This window comes from Osmerus eperlanus, chromosome 27, assembly GCF_963692335.1.
Source record: "Osmerus eperlanus chromosome 27, fOsmEpe2.1, whole genome shotgun sequence".
NCBI lineage: Eukaryota > Metazoa > Chordata > Actinopteri > Osmeriformes > Osmeridae > Osmerus > Osmerus eperlanus.
Window position 1 is genome coordinate 3286308 of NC_085044.1, and position 13454 is coordinate 3299761.

Consider the following 13454-nt stretch of genomic DNA (forward strand, 5'->3'; position numbering starts at 1 on the left):
GTAATTTCTTGCGGTATATTTGTGAGTTCCAATGCAACAGGTTTGTGGTTTGATCCCCATCTTCACCCACCTGTTGCATAAACCTGCTCTACCCCTCTGCTATTCTGGTCACTCTTGCTAGTTTTTCTACATTAATGATTAGACAGACAAAGCTCACTGACTCCTGTAATCGTCAGCTGACTAATCACACACATGCGGACACACGCACTTGGACACAACCACGCATACACTTTAAATTCCCTGTATGTTAAAAGTCCACTAGATGGCAATATTTCTCTACACTTCAACAGCACAGCACCTGAAGGGCTACTTCGCCTTCGCCTACGCCCTCAACGACCAGCGAGACCCAGGCTTCGGCCTGTATGGCCACGTCCAGGACGAGCCCATCGTCAAGGCCTCGCTGTCCCACTACCGCAACATCATCCAGCACCACGGCTTCCCAGAGGAGGGGGCCCCGGCCCAGCAGTGCCCCAGCCAGCCCCCACCCTGCCTGGGCTGCCAAGTCCTCACCAAGAGGCCCGTGGTGGGCTTCCTCTCTCTGGTGGGCTCTGGAGTGCTGCTCACACTGGGGCTCATTATCTACTACGCAGCCAAGAGACACAAACCCTATTATTAACACTTAGGATGAGGATTGTTTATTGTACTGTTTAATGTTATAGATATATGCTGTAGATATGTGTTTTGCCCCTTATAAGTGCTTACAGAGCCCACTTTGCTAACCCTTCTCCATGAACAGTGTACTTGTTCATATACAAACTTACCTTCTCAGAGTTTAGAGCTCTGGATTCATATAAAGTTCCATTGTCCACTCTAGGCCACCTATTAAAATGTCACAAGGAAAAAGCACAGAGCAAAACAGTATAACATCTACCAGTAGACCTATAAAAAAAATAAAAAATGTTTCATATGAAACAATTATGTCCACAAATTTGAAAGGAAACAGGCAGGAGTCAGACAGTAGTTTGTCAACAAGCCTTTACGACACCATTTCACTAATTGTCTCGAATAGGGGTGTACAGCATGGCAATGATACATACTTACAATACACCCCACTTACTGCACTGGGTATAAAATACATAAACAATGGTGAAAATGTTATTCTCTGGTAATGGTTTGTCTTATGTAAATTATTAATAAATGTGGATTGGACTGTGACTGTCAAATGATTTGTGCTAACATGCCCATATTACTAGTGATCTGTCCCGTTTTACAGGTGAACATATTGCTAACATGGTATCTCACTATAATGTACTATTTATTTGGATATTTCATTGGCCACTTGTTGTTATAATTGGTGGTAATACTGTCAAAAAAGTTTTAACAGTAATACCGTTTTTTGTTACTTTCAACTTGTCATGTTGAAATATGACAATAATATCAATGTGTTTAGAATATATTTTTCATCCAAAGTCAAATGATTTGTGCTAACATGCCCATATTACTAGTGATCTGTCCCGTTGAACAGGTGCACATATTGTTAACATGGTATCTCACTAAAATGTACAATGTATTTGGATCCAGAACAGAAAGCACATTAGTATGTAAATATATATATAGGACAGAAGAGTTATGGTTCAGTCAGGACACACATTGATTTAATCAATCATTGCAATTAAAACAGTTTTGGTTTTACATTTAGTCATTTAGCAGACGCTCTTATCCAGAGTGAGTTTTATTTAGGATGGAAAACTCCATGCCTTGGAGCAGCTAGTACAAGCACAACAAACAGCTTTAGCACCTGTTACAGTTATGTACTATGTAGCTATGTACTTAGTTTTACAGTATGGAATACCATAACAAGGGAAGGAGCACAGGATAGAAATCCCCTGGTGGACAGACAATCAAATCAAACTTTGTGCTTAGATCTTACATAAACATTTAACATCGACAGTTAATCTAATTCTCTGAAAAGGGGGTGCACAGCAGACTATTAACTGGAATAGAGGATTTAGGCATGACACTTTTTCTTTTCAATGTCAAGAGAAGTGTACAGACTGCAACAATTAAGTCAATTAAAAGATTAACAAACAAATAAAATAAATTGTATAAATTACAAGACTTTCATGGGGAATATTAGTTGTTGACAAAGGACTCCTACACCCTATGTATTTTATTTCGGAAAGCAACATCTTCAACCATACCACAAGATGTCTTTTCATTTCTTCCTGAGAATGTAGCAATGCAATATAATTGTAGTATGATTAAGGACAGACATTATATTACAGCTACAGATACAGTACATTGATGTAAGAAAAAAATATCATGATATTATGTATAGATTAAACAGTTTTGAACTACTGTCTCTAAATGCATTATAAAATAAATGTCATTATACTTTCACATAAAATCGAGATTTTTTGACTTTTTGAAATCAAGACATCAATAAAGAACACATTTTGAGTATCTGGCAAAGAAAAAACTGCACCATTTAACCCTTGTGCTGCCTTCGGGTCACATGACCCAAAGGTTCATAACGAACCATCGTTGTGTTTACCCAATTTTACCAAACAAAAAACAAATAAAAATAATTTTATTTTAACCTTCGCAATGTGGAGGGTCTGAGACAGCCCGACGGTTAAAAGAAAATGCTTCACTTTGTTTTTGTATGCAGTAAAGTTGTCGCAATACGACGGTGGGTCACAATGACTGATGGGTCAGAATGACCCGAAGATAACACAAGGGTTAAAAACCTTTACATTATTCTTTGCCCTTTGGCTTTCCAGAGCTATTTTACTTTTTACTTTTCATTTATTCCTTATGCTTTCTGTGGTATTGTGCATACAGTAGATTTTAACAAAGAACTCTAATATCACTATGCAACAATCACACACAAAACACTTACATGTGTTTGGACTTTTCCTACATGTAATGTAGTATTTACAAGTAAAAACTGGCAAAAATGACCATTTTAAATTAGTCAAGTCTTTTAGAAGTGATACCTTCTGAATAGTAGAGCAGTCACGCAAGTCAGGAATAATGAATGAGGCAAAGACTAAAATGGTTGTTGACCTTCACTCTTATACAGTACTTTACTGTTGTTTTCCCCGCCTCTCAAAGAGTCAGCTGATTTCAGAGAAGGATACCCGATTTTTCTGTAAACCAGGTGCTTTCTGTAGTGGCCGGCTATGGCCAGCTGGGGGCGCACTGATTAGATGTTGTTATGAGATGTGTGGAGAGGAGAGAATAAAAGTTGTGCAGTTGCATCCTGACGGTTGTGTCCTTTCCTTGAGTAGCCTACCGAGTACAGAGGAAAAATACGCTTTCCACTATTGTGGTTGGCCCCCCAAAATACCAAATCTCACTCCAAGGTTTTTGGAGAAGTTGGCAGCCCTGTGCATATACTGTAACGTTTTACATATTTTACAGTTAGTTTTTCTTTGCTCTTACAGTGTCCACCACAACCAGGATTGTACTCGTGGGGAAGACTGGTGCTGGCAAAAGCTCCTCAGGAAACACCATCCTGGGCAGGAAAGCCTTCAGAGATGCCAAGTCAAGCTGCTCTGTGACTAAGGAGTGTTGTAAAGAGACTGAGGTGGTGGCTGGTAGACAGGTGGTGGTAGTGGACACACCTGGCATATTTGATACAGATCTATCTGACCAATATTTAGAGATGGAGGTCAGTAAATGCATCAACATGACATCTCCAGGTCCTCATGCAATTGTACTGGTCATAAACCTGGGACCTTTCACAAAGGAAGAGCAGCTTACAGTACATAGAATCAGGGAATTGTTTGGTGATAAATCTGACAGGTACATGATGATCCTCTTCACTCATGGCGATGAGCTAGATGAGGGCATTGAAGACTATTTGAATGAGGAACAGAAAGACCTGAAGCTCCTAGTTGAGCAGTGTGGTGGAAGGTACCATGTGTTTAACAACACTAAGATGGATGAGAGAAACCAGGTTCTAGATCTTATAGAGAAGATTGACCGAATGGTAGAAGTGAATGGTCAAAGCTACTACACCAATGACATGTACCAGGAGGTTGAGGAGAAGCTTGTTGAGAAGGAGGAAGAGCTAAAGGGTCAATATCTTAACCCTCGTGCCGCCTTCGGGTCACATGACCCAAAGGTTCATAACGAACCATCGTTGTGTTTACCCAATTTTACCCAATACAAAAACAAATTAAAATAATTTTCTTTTAACCTTTGCAATGTGGGGGGTCTGAGACAGCCCAACGGTTAAAAGAAAATGCTTCACTTTGTCTTTGTATGCGGTAAATCTGTCGCAATACGACGGTGGGTCACAATGACTGATGGGTCAGAATGACCCGAAGATAACACAAGGGTTAAGAAACAACTTGAGTTAGAGGCTGAACTTCCACCCGTCTACCAAGAGATAAGTCAGAAGGTAAGGGGGACAATGGAAGCGTTTGAGCAGGCAATGAAAATGTTTCAAATACATCTTAAAGACTTAGAACTCATAGAGCAAAACAAAATCAGGAGAATCATTGAGCCCTTACGTTACTTTGATAGAAAGTTAAGGGCTGTAAGGGAGGAGGCAGAGCAAACATTTCAAGAAATGGCCACAAGTTTGTGTAAAAAGTTGCAGAACAAGGCTCCACAATAAAATTAACAATGTATGTAACAACTGTAACAATGTAGGTCACTGGACAACAGAAAACCAAAGAAAATATAACATCTGAGAGTACCAAAGCACACAAGCACAAAAATAATAACATAACCAGTACTCCAAATATGACAGGTTGGATTGTCCAGTAATCAGTTTAACCCTCGTGCTGCCTTCGGGTCACATGACCCAAAGGTTCATAACGAACCATCGTTGTGTTTACCCAATTTTACCCAATACAAAAACAAATTAAAATAATTTTCTTTTAACCTTCGCAATGTGGGGGGTCTGAGACAGCCCAACGGTTAAAAGAAAAGGCTTCACTTTGTCTTTGTATGCGGTAGATCTGTCGCAATACGACGGTGGGTCACAATGACTGATGGGTCAGAATGACCCGAAGATAACACAAGGGTTAATAGATTTGGAGAAAAGAGTGTGAGAGAGATGTGATATTCCTTGGTTCTGTGGGTGTAGTGTTCCAGGTATATCCTGATCAATAGGAACAGGCTGACTGCCCAAGGACACTTTTGAGATGTGGTATTTTACAGTCCCCTAGGTAGGAGCTCTGGTAGATGAGTTTTGTTAAATGAATTCATTGAGCGGAAGGAGCAGACCATGACATTTGTATGTACATTTGTATGTATGTGATTTGTTTCAAATAACTGACCTTTGGGTTGACTGGGAACAATATTGTTAGATTTTTCTCTAGCATTGACAGGAACCTATACAATGTATTTTTCATTAGCACTGCATTATGACGGCTTGATTCATCCTTTAAATGTCACTGCCTTTATATGCCATTAACCCTTGTGTTATCTTCGGGTCATTCTGACCCATCAGTCATTGTGACCCACCGTCGTATTGCGACAGATTTACCGCATACAAAGACAAAGTGAAGCATTTTCTTTTAACCGTTGGGCTGTCTCAGACCCCCCACATTGCAAAGGTTAAAAGAAAATTATTTTAATTTGTTTTTGTATTGGGTAAAATTGGGTAAACACAACGATGGTTCGTTATGAACCTTTGGGTCATGTGACCCGAAGGCAGCACGAGGGTTAAGGTGCATATACTTCCTTTCTCTGATACCGTGGACTGCTTTACTCCCAAAACTTTCTGTTCAGTTTCTTTTTTTATGTACTGTATTTTTTACATTGTCATTTTACTTGTACATTGTTTTGATGTATAACCTATATTTTCATAATGCAGCAAGAATGACGCCCTGACTGTAAATTATATTATATATTATATTCATTTTTTGTTATGTGTAGATGTGAAGATTTATAGTAATTATGAGATCAATCTTGTGTAAATCTTTGGAACGGTGTCATTACCAGGACTTGTATGTAAGCAAAGGCCAGACAAGTCTTAGTTTTAGTTATGATTTGTGGCATGAGAATATACAGATTTACTAATACGATATACAGCAGGAAGCTGAAGGAAAATGGCATGTGTTTCTTTATATCAATATAGTCAATATTCTCACACTGGGAATAAAGACAATTACGTTGACACCCTCGAATTATTGTATTAATATGTATATTAGGATCATATATGGTGACACATTTCTAATATCTCATATGAGACTATCTATAGTTAAAGGAAATATAAAACATGCACATTAGATGTATATTGTATATTTTAATGTCTAGCAATATCCATTTAAAGAGCAATCAAGGAGGTAGGCATAGATATATATGTTGGAGGAAAAAAAAGATGAAACCCCCACAAAATTATAGATGAGATGTTACACAATAAGAAAATAAAAACTTAAAGCATAATTCTTTTTATGTACCCCATGTACCCCACATTGTTAACATATTGTATTCAGAATCTGATACTTTAAAAGAAAGTCTTCAGAAAGAAAAATTATACGTTACCTTAATGCTACATTTATTCATAGTGCCCATCATACTTAATACATACATAACAATACAATGAAAGATTGTATCATATATTAGATTATGGGTTTTATGCACTTCATATACATTAAGTTTAACATATTGACACAAAGTATTTCAGTTTTAGACACACAGAGCAAAACAAAATCAAGAGAATTATTGAGCACTTACGTACACAAATCAAGGTTGAGTGAATAACCCTCTCTTGGCACACGAGTGACCTTATGATTTTAATACATACATGAAAATGATCTGATGAAACAAACCATAGTTACAGTATGTGGTAACATGTGTTTATTTTATTAAAGAAGGGACAATACACATGAATTCACATAACTAACTTCACACACCAGGGTTAAATACCTGGAGACAATGTTTCAAACCTTGTGGATGATTCTGTTGAATTCAGGATTTAGGTTGATTATCTACTTCTTCCTATTATCAAATTATAAATATTTGATCTCAAAATACATTTACAGTAATCTTTTAAAGGCCTGTAGGGCAGTGGTTCTCAAAGTGGGGTCCCTCAGACAGTGAACCATAGCCAGGGGGTCCGTGGAATAATTTGCCATAAATTAAATTTAAAAAAAGTACAATTGTGCTGTATCATTAAAAGGTGAAAAAATATATAAGAATCTACAGATGGGCACCATTTGCACCAGTATTGTAGTAGCCTACTCAAGACCGGTGTTTTGAAGGTCTTCTCGGTCTCTGAGCTTTTAGTTCAGACAAGGGTCAAGACCACAACTGCGGGAATATCACTAAATTGCCTGTGCATTGTTTAATTTATGTGAATGAGGAAGATGATAAAGAGGTGAAACAGTGGCTGTCTGCAGATGTCGGCCAAATTAGCTATAATTAGATTTGGTTACCTGAACCACAAAGAGTTTACAATAACATCCAATAGAAAAAACACTGCCGTGTGTACATTCTGCAAAGAGATGCTCACTGAGACGGCTGGGACTAGGCCTACCTCAAACCTTTACCGACATTTATAAAGAAAACAAAAAAAAGGGAGGCAATTAAGGCGCAAGTCCCTAGCAAAGCTAGCTACTTACCTAACGTTTGCAATCTGTTTCTGTACCAAAACTATTCAGAAATCGAACCCCTTTGCACAAAGAGATTTAGCGAGTATTAACTATGTAACAGGCCTATACTGTATGTTTAAGGGCGTTAGTTTCAGTTGCTTGCCACATTTTGTTTGTGATAACGAGCCAGGCCACATAAAGCTATGTAGCAAATGATGAATATAAAGTTGTTACATCAACGTTAACTCAACATTGTGCAACTAAATGTCAGCTGCATACCTCTCCCGACTTAATAATGTTATGTTAAACGCAGCGATACCGCGCACATTCACTTGGGTGAGAGAGATGTAAAAGCAGAGACGGAGTACTAATGCACCTCTAAGAAAAACAAAAAACAAACATATTAAATATAGTCTGCTTTGCCTGGCCATAAGCACACTGCACTACTTTAACCCTTGTGTTATCTTCGGGTCATTCTGACCCATCAGTCATTGTGACCCACCGTCGTATTGTGACAACTTTACCGCCTACAAAAACAAAGTGAAGCATTTTCTTTTAACCGTTGGGCTGTCTCAGACCGCCCACATTGCGAAGGTTAAAATAAAATTATTTTTCTTTGTTTTTGTATTGGGTAAAAACAACGATGGTTCGTTATGAACCTTTGGGTTATGTGACCCGAAGGCAGCACAAGGGTTAAGAGTGCACATTTAGTTCAAATACAGTTAGAAATCAAATCTAACTTTTTACCAAGTCAAACCCTACTGCTTTTGTGTTTTGATTGGTCTGTTCTTGACCCGGTTTGAGAACCCCTGTACGGAACCATATCGACCAGGATCCATATCCTTATCCTTTTCTAACAAGGGCTGTAAATCAGATGATTCTGATATATCAGAATCATCTGATTTACTGAAGTGTTTACTTAAGTGTTTCCAAATTATTTGGAAAAGGGCTTTAACTGTACTCCAAAACTTCCAAAAACCTCCATCTTTTCTCTCTGTGTGTACAGCCTCCCCCTGTTCTCTCTCCTCAGCCTCCCCCTGTTCTCTCTCCTCAGCCTCCCACTGTTCTCTCTCCTCAGCCTCCCCCTGTTCTCTCTCCTCAGCCTCCCTGTGTGCTCTCTCCCTTTCATATTCAGATCTGCATCTTTCTTCAGTTTCTTTTACTATTCTTGTAAGCTCGCTTTCTTTTCGTTCCTCTTCTCTGCGTTCTCTCTCCTCTTCCTCCCTCTTTTCCTCCTCAGCAGCCATGAATGCAGCCTGAAACATCTCACTGGTATAACAGGACCCTCCACTTCTCTCCATCATGTTCTCTATCTTGTCCATCAGCTGTTGGACTTGGACTCTGTTGCTTGCATCTTTATTGTTGAACAGTTGATACCTTCTACCACACTGTTCAATTAGTTTAGTAAAATCTTTGCTCTCTTTGATTAGTTGTTCTACAGTCTTACCCTCCAGCAGGTCTCCGTGGGTGAAGAGGATGATGGCATGGTCTGCCAGACGTGGTCCAAACAGTGCTTGATAGTTTTCAATCATGCGTTTCTCATGCTCTGTGAATCGGTTATTGACTGGCATGACTATGAGAAAGGCATGAGGCCCTGGGGCACACACATAGATGCTCTTGACAATCTCCAACATCTGTTCTTTCCCAGAGAGACTTGTGTCAAACAGTCCTGGGGTGTCAACCACACAGACATTTTTTCCGTTTACTGCAGCCCGCTCAACTTGAGTTGTCTGTGTTACAGCAGACATACCCATCTCAGATTTGAAATACTCTCCACCGAGGATGGTGTTTCCACCGAGGATGGTGTTTCCTGTTGCACTCTTTCCCACACCACACTTTCCAAGCAGAATCAGCCTCCTCTCTGGAAGGTTATTATCAGGAGTGGGGGAAATCCTTGGCGGTCCTACATCTATTAATGAGAAAAAATACACTCGTAAACATTAAAGCAAGGAGGTATGCTAATGTTGCTGCACAACACAGTGATCACGTGGTAGATCCATCAAACTACAACATATTGTTACACTGTTAACATTAAAGTTTAAGTTAGAAGCTATGGTCCTACAAGGAAAAAACGCGAATCATAAACATTAAAGCAAGTATGCTAATGTTGCTGCACAACACAGAGGTCACGGTGGAAGATCCATCAGACTACATCAGTGGTTTTCAAACTTTTTTTCGGCGACCCACATTTTCAAAATGACAAACCATCGCGACCCAAATTATATGAAAAGGGGTGTTTGCAAATATACAATTTCCCTATCGTTATTATTTATTTGTTCAAGTTTTAACAGAATAATTCGTTCTAATTGTCATCAGTAATAATATACGCCACCACAGCTGCCCTGCTAATGCATGCCCAGTCTGTGTTTGATGTGGTGCTTGTTCGGAAAGAAAGATAGGTACTTCCACACGTAATTCGAGCGCGCGCAGTGCGCGAGCAAAATTTTTGGGGCCTTTATTTGAGTGCAAAATAGTTTTTTGAGCTTTATATAAAATAAACATAGCCGTTTTTTCATTGGTAAAACCTTGTCTAGTGAAGGTGATGTCTTTTTGTCTCAATTTTTCAGCCCCACGTTTTTTAGCCTGGTTTTCCATCGTTATTCTTCTCCAGGTGCTCCCGATGGCCAGTCCGCTACTGCGGGGCTGTGCCGCGGTAGTGGATTTTCAAGTCATATCATTTTAAATTCTCGTGCTGTCAGGGGGTGCTGCAGCACCCTCAGCACCCCTAGTTCCCGCGGTCATGCATATGTATGTATTTATTTAAACAAGTTTGAAGCTCATGATTCGTACCCGATGTTTCTGGGTTGGACTTGGACCTCTGTTGACGTGTCTGGCTCTGGCACACGTGTTCTTTTAGTACCTTTCTGAAGCCAGGCTAACATAACGACCTACAAACTCCGAAACTCGACACACTTTTTTAGTTTCTAGGTTTTCAGTGTTACGCACTTACGCAGGCATCAGACAGATTTTTCCCCCGCGACCCACACCCAGACTTTGAAAAACACTGGACTACATCATTGATTGTTAAACTATTAACATTAAGTTAATAGTTTAAGTTAATAACTAAGTTAGAAGCTATTAAGTCTTAGTTTTGTTGTTTTAGTGACCAACAGGCAACTGGTGAAAAAAAGTGTAATACTCTTACCAGGATAGGAAGGCCTAACTTTTTCCAGCAGCAATCTAACCTGGTTTTCAGGACCACTCTTATTGTTGAACACATGGTATCTTCTCTTGTATTTTCTCATCACTTGTTTGAGGCCTTCAGACTCAGAAATGTAATCTTGTATTGTTTGGTGTTCCAGTTCATCACCTCTAGTAAACAGGATCCATGTTCGTTTCAGACGCTCCTCACCGAGTAGACTTTCAATTCTTTTGACAGTTTTCCGCTCCTCTGCGGTAAACCTGTCGATTTTCAACACCAGAAGGAACACCTGGTGTCTATGTGGAAGCAGGTTGAGGACCTCCTGTCTTATTTTCTCCTCAATCTTTTCATCAGAATAATCTGGATCACAAAATCCAGGGGTGTCAAGCACCACAACATTTAGTTCTCCATAGTTAGCAGTTGCTGTTGTACATTCTCGTGTCACACCTTTAGCCGATTTTCTCGATTTGAAATCTTTGCGCCCAAGAATAGTGTTTCCAGAAGCACTCTTTCCAGCTCCGACCTTGCCGAGTAACACGAAGTGTTGGTCTGAATCTTGAATACCCATTTTCACAGTCTCTGAAAGGCATGCACAGGACACCTGGCAAACAACATGTGAGATGTTACTTTCACTAAAACAAGACTTCTCAATATTAACATAAAATGTAATCGTTTATAAACGATTACATTTTATGTGATTCCCTTTGGTATCAAAGGGAATCGCCCAAAAACAGAAAACGGTTACTCTTTTGTATACTTTACTATTGTGCTTTCACATCTATTAGTCCGTTTGATAACAATTGACAAGAGGTCTACTAATGTGTCGAAATATGAAAAAATGCAGTAATTTGATCAATTTACCAGCCAGTTGAACGTTGGAAAATACAATGTTTGGAACTATAGGTCGCAAATGACACGCATTACTTCCGCATTCTTCGATAACAATGGAAGTCAAGTGTCGCAGCTCTCTTTTTCTATGGCTGTGGTTTACACCTAAAGCGAATCGAACCATGGTTCACTTGGAACCGGACCGAGTCCCGTCTTTTAAGGGGGACAATGGTTTGGTTGTTTGGTCCGCACCAGAGTTTGAATGCATGTTCTCACCTCTCCAAACTAACCGGACTTCAAGAAAAAACGGACCATGGTCCGATTGAAACGGACCAAACATGTCAGGTGTGATGAAGAAGGGTGACCTGACGTCTCATTAAGCGGGACTTATTAGCATTTCTTATCCCTTAACCCTCGTGCTGCCTTCGGGTCACATGACCCAAAGGTTCATAACGAACCATCGTTGTGTTTACCCAATTTTACCCAATACAAAAACAAATAAAAATAATTTTCTTTTAACCTTCGCAATGTGGGGGGTCTGAGACAGCCCAACGGTTAAAAGAAAATGCTTCACTTTGTTTTGGTATGCGGTAAAGTTGTCGCAATACGACGGTGGGTCACAATGACTGATGGGTCAGAACGACCCGAAGATAACACAAGGGTTAACACGCATCCACTTGCATTAGAGTTAGCTAAAAGTATTGGCCAACTACAGTCATGGCAAACGCTGCTGTGTCTAACTAAGGCTGCTGTACTTCCACATTCCAAATTAGTATTTTAAATAGCCTATGCTAAATATACTGTGTTTACCTGGTTTGGAACGTCAGAAAAGTTGACACTGAAAGTCAGGGGTAAGCTACGAAATATAGAAAAGTAGCTCTCTGTCTTCCGTCTTCACCCAAACTACGCAGCGTTTCTTCGCAGCTCTTCTTCGTGTTCTGAGTAAAGAAGTCAGTGTTGCCAATTTACTGACGTTGTCGATAGATTTCGCTACTTGTCACCTTCCCTAGCGAAAACATATTTAATGGAGGGACCAATCTTGTGATTTTCTGCTAGTTTGGCAATCTCCGTAACTATTGTACTTCCGTGTTGTAGATCATCATCCGTGTTCAGTTCCTTAAACAGGCTCTGGTTCAGTCGTTCACACATACATCCTCCGCTGCGCGTCGGACGGTTCACGCCTCCGCATCGTCCATTATCAGGTGATATTGGACATCTCGAAGGGCATTATCCCTTACATAATATCGTGGCATGTTATGTTTTTCTGGAGCAAAGACGAAGATGAATAAATCATGTCACACAATATTGTTATGGTCGTTATTGTTATAACTTTATGTCAGTTAACACCATTAACAATAACTGTAAGTTAGTAATAGTAAGCAACACTCATCATCATTATAATAGTAGGCTTATTTAACTTAGCTTGCTTTGCCGAGCTAGAACAACGACGGATCGGGCCAGATATTCGAGTTTACAGTTTCTTTAATCCGACACAATAAGCAGTCGTACTAAAAACATGAAGCAAAAGGAACAACTTATATTTGGTGAGTCTTGAGTCGTATGTGGAACGTATGTTCCATCTAAAATAGTAATATTTCTAAAAACCAAGTGAAAGGACTATACAGTAGCCTATAGCATTGATTTTCGTAAAGTTCACATGATGTACCTGCTTCTTGATCGGACTAGTACCACATTCTGCTAGGGGTGGGCGGATCGATCTGAAGTATCGATACCAACGTTGGTATCAGTATTGATCGATACTCACGTGATGAGATCGATACTTAAAGATCCCATGACATGCTGTTTTTGGATGCTTTTATATAGGCCTTAGTGGTCCCCTAATACTGTATCTGAAGTCTCTTTCCCGAAATTCAGCCTTGGTGGAGAATTACAGCCACTACGAGCAGTCCCACAATGAGCTGTCCTTAGGATGGGCCATTTCTGTGTCTGTAGCTTTAAATGCTATGAGGAGGAGAGAGGCGGGGCTA

The 13454-nt window shown here is 39.7% G+C and overlaps 2 protein-coding genes across 2 annotated transcripts; one reads left to right on the forward strand and one right to left on the reverse strand.

The window, feature by feature from the left end:
* The first annotated feature begins 1092 nt into the window (after nucleotides 1-1092).
* LOC134013517 (GTPase IMAP family member 9-like) lies at nucleotides 1093-5070 on the forward strand. Its single transcript, XM_062453020.1, has 3 exons — nucleotides 1093-1105; nucleotides 3390-4043; nucleotides 5045-5070. The coding sequence occupies exons 1-3, from the start codon at nucleotides 1093-1095 to the stop codon at nucleotides 5068-5070; spliced, it is 693 nt and encodes a 230-aa protein (XP_062309004.1).
* Nucleotides 5071-6193: 1123 nt separating this feature from the next.
* Nucleotides 6194-12590, reverse strand: LOC134013708 (GTPase IMAP family member 8-like). The gene is made up of 3 exons (XM_062453384.1): nucleotides 12277-12590; nucleotides 10642-11239; nucleotides 6194-9405 (listed from the first exon to the last, which is right to left on the reverse strand). Exons 2-3 carry the CDS (start codon nucleotides 11204-11206, stop codon nucleotides 8255-8257), a joined length of 1716 nt encoding a protein of 571 aa, XP_062309368.1. The 5' UTR covers nucleotides 11207-11239; nucleotides 12277-12590; the 3' UTR covers nucleotides 6194-8254.
* Nucleotides 12591-13454: the final 864 nt, after the last annotated feature.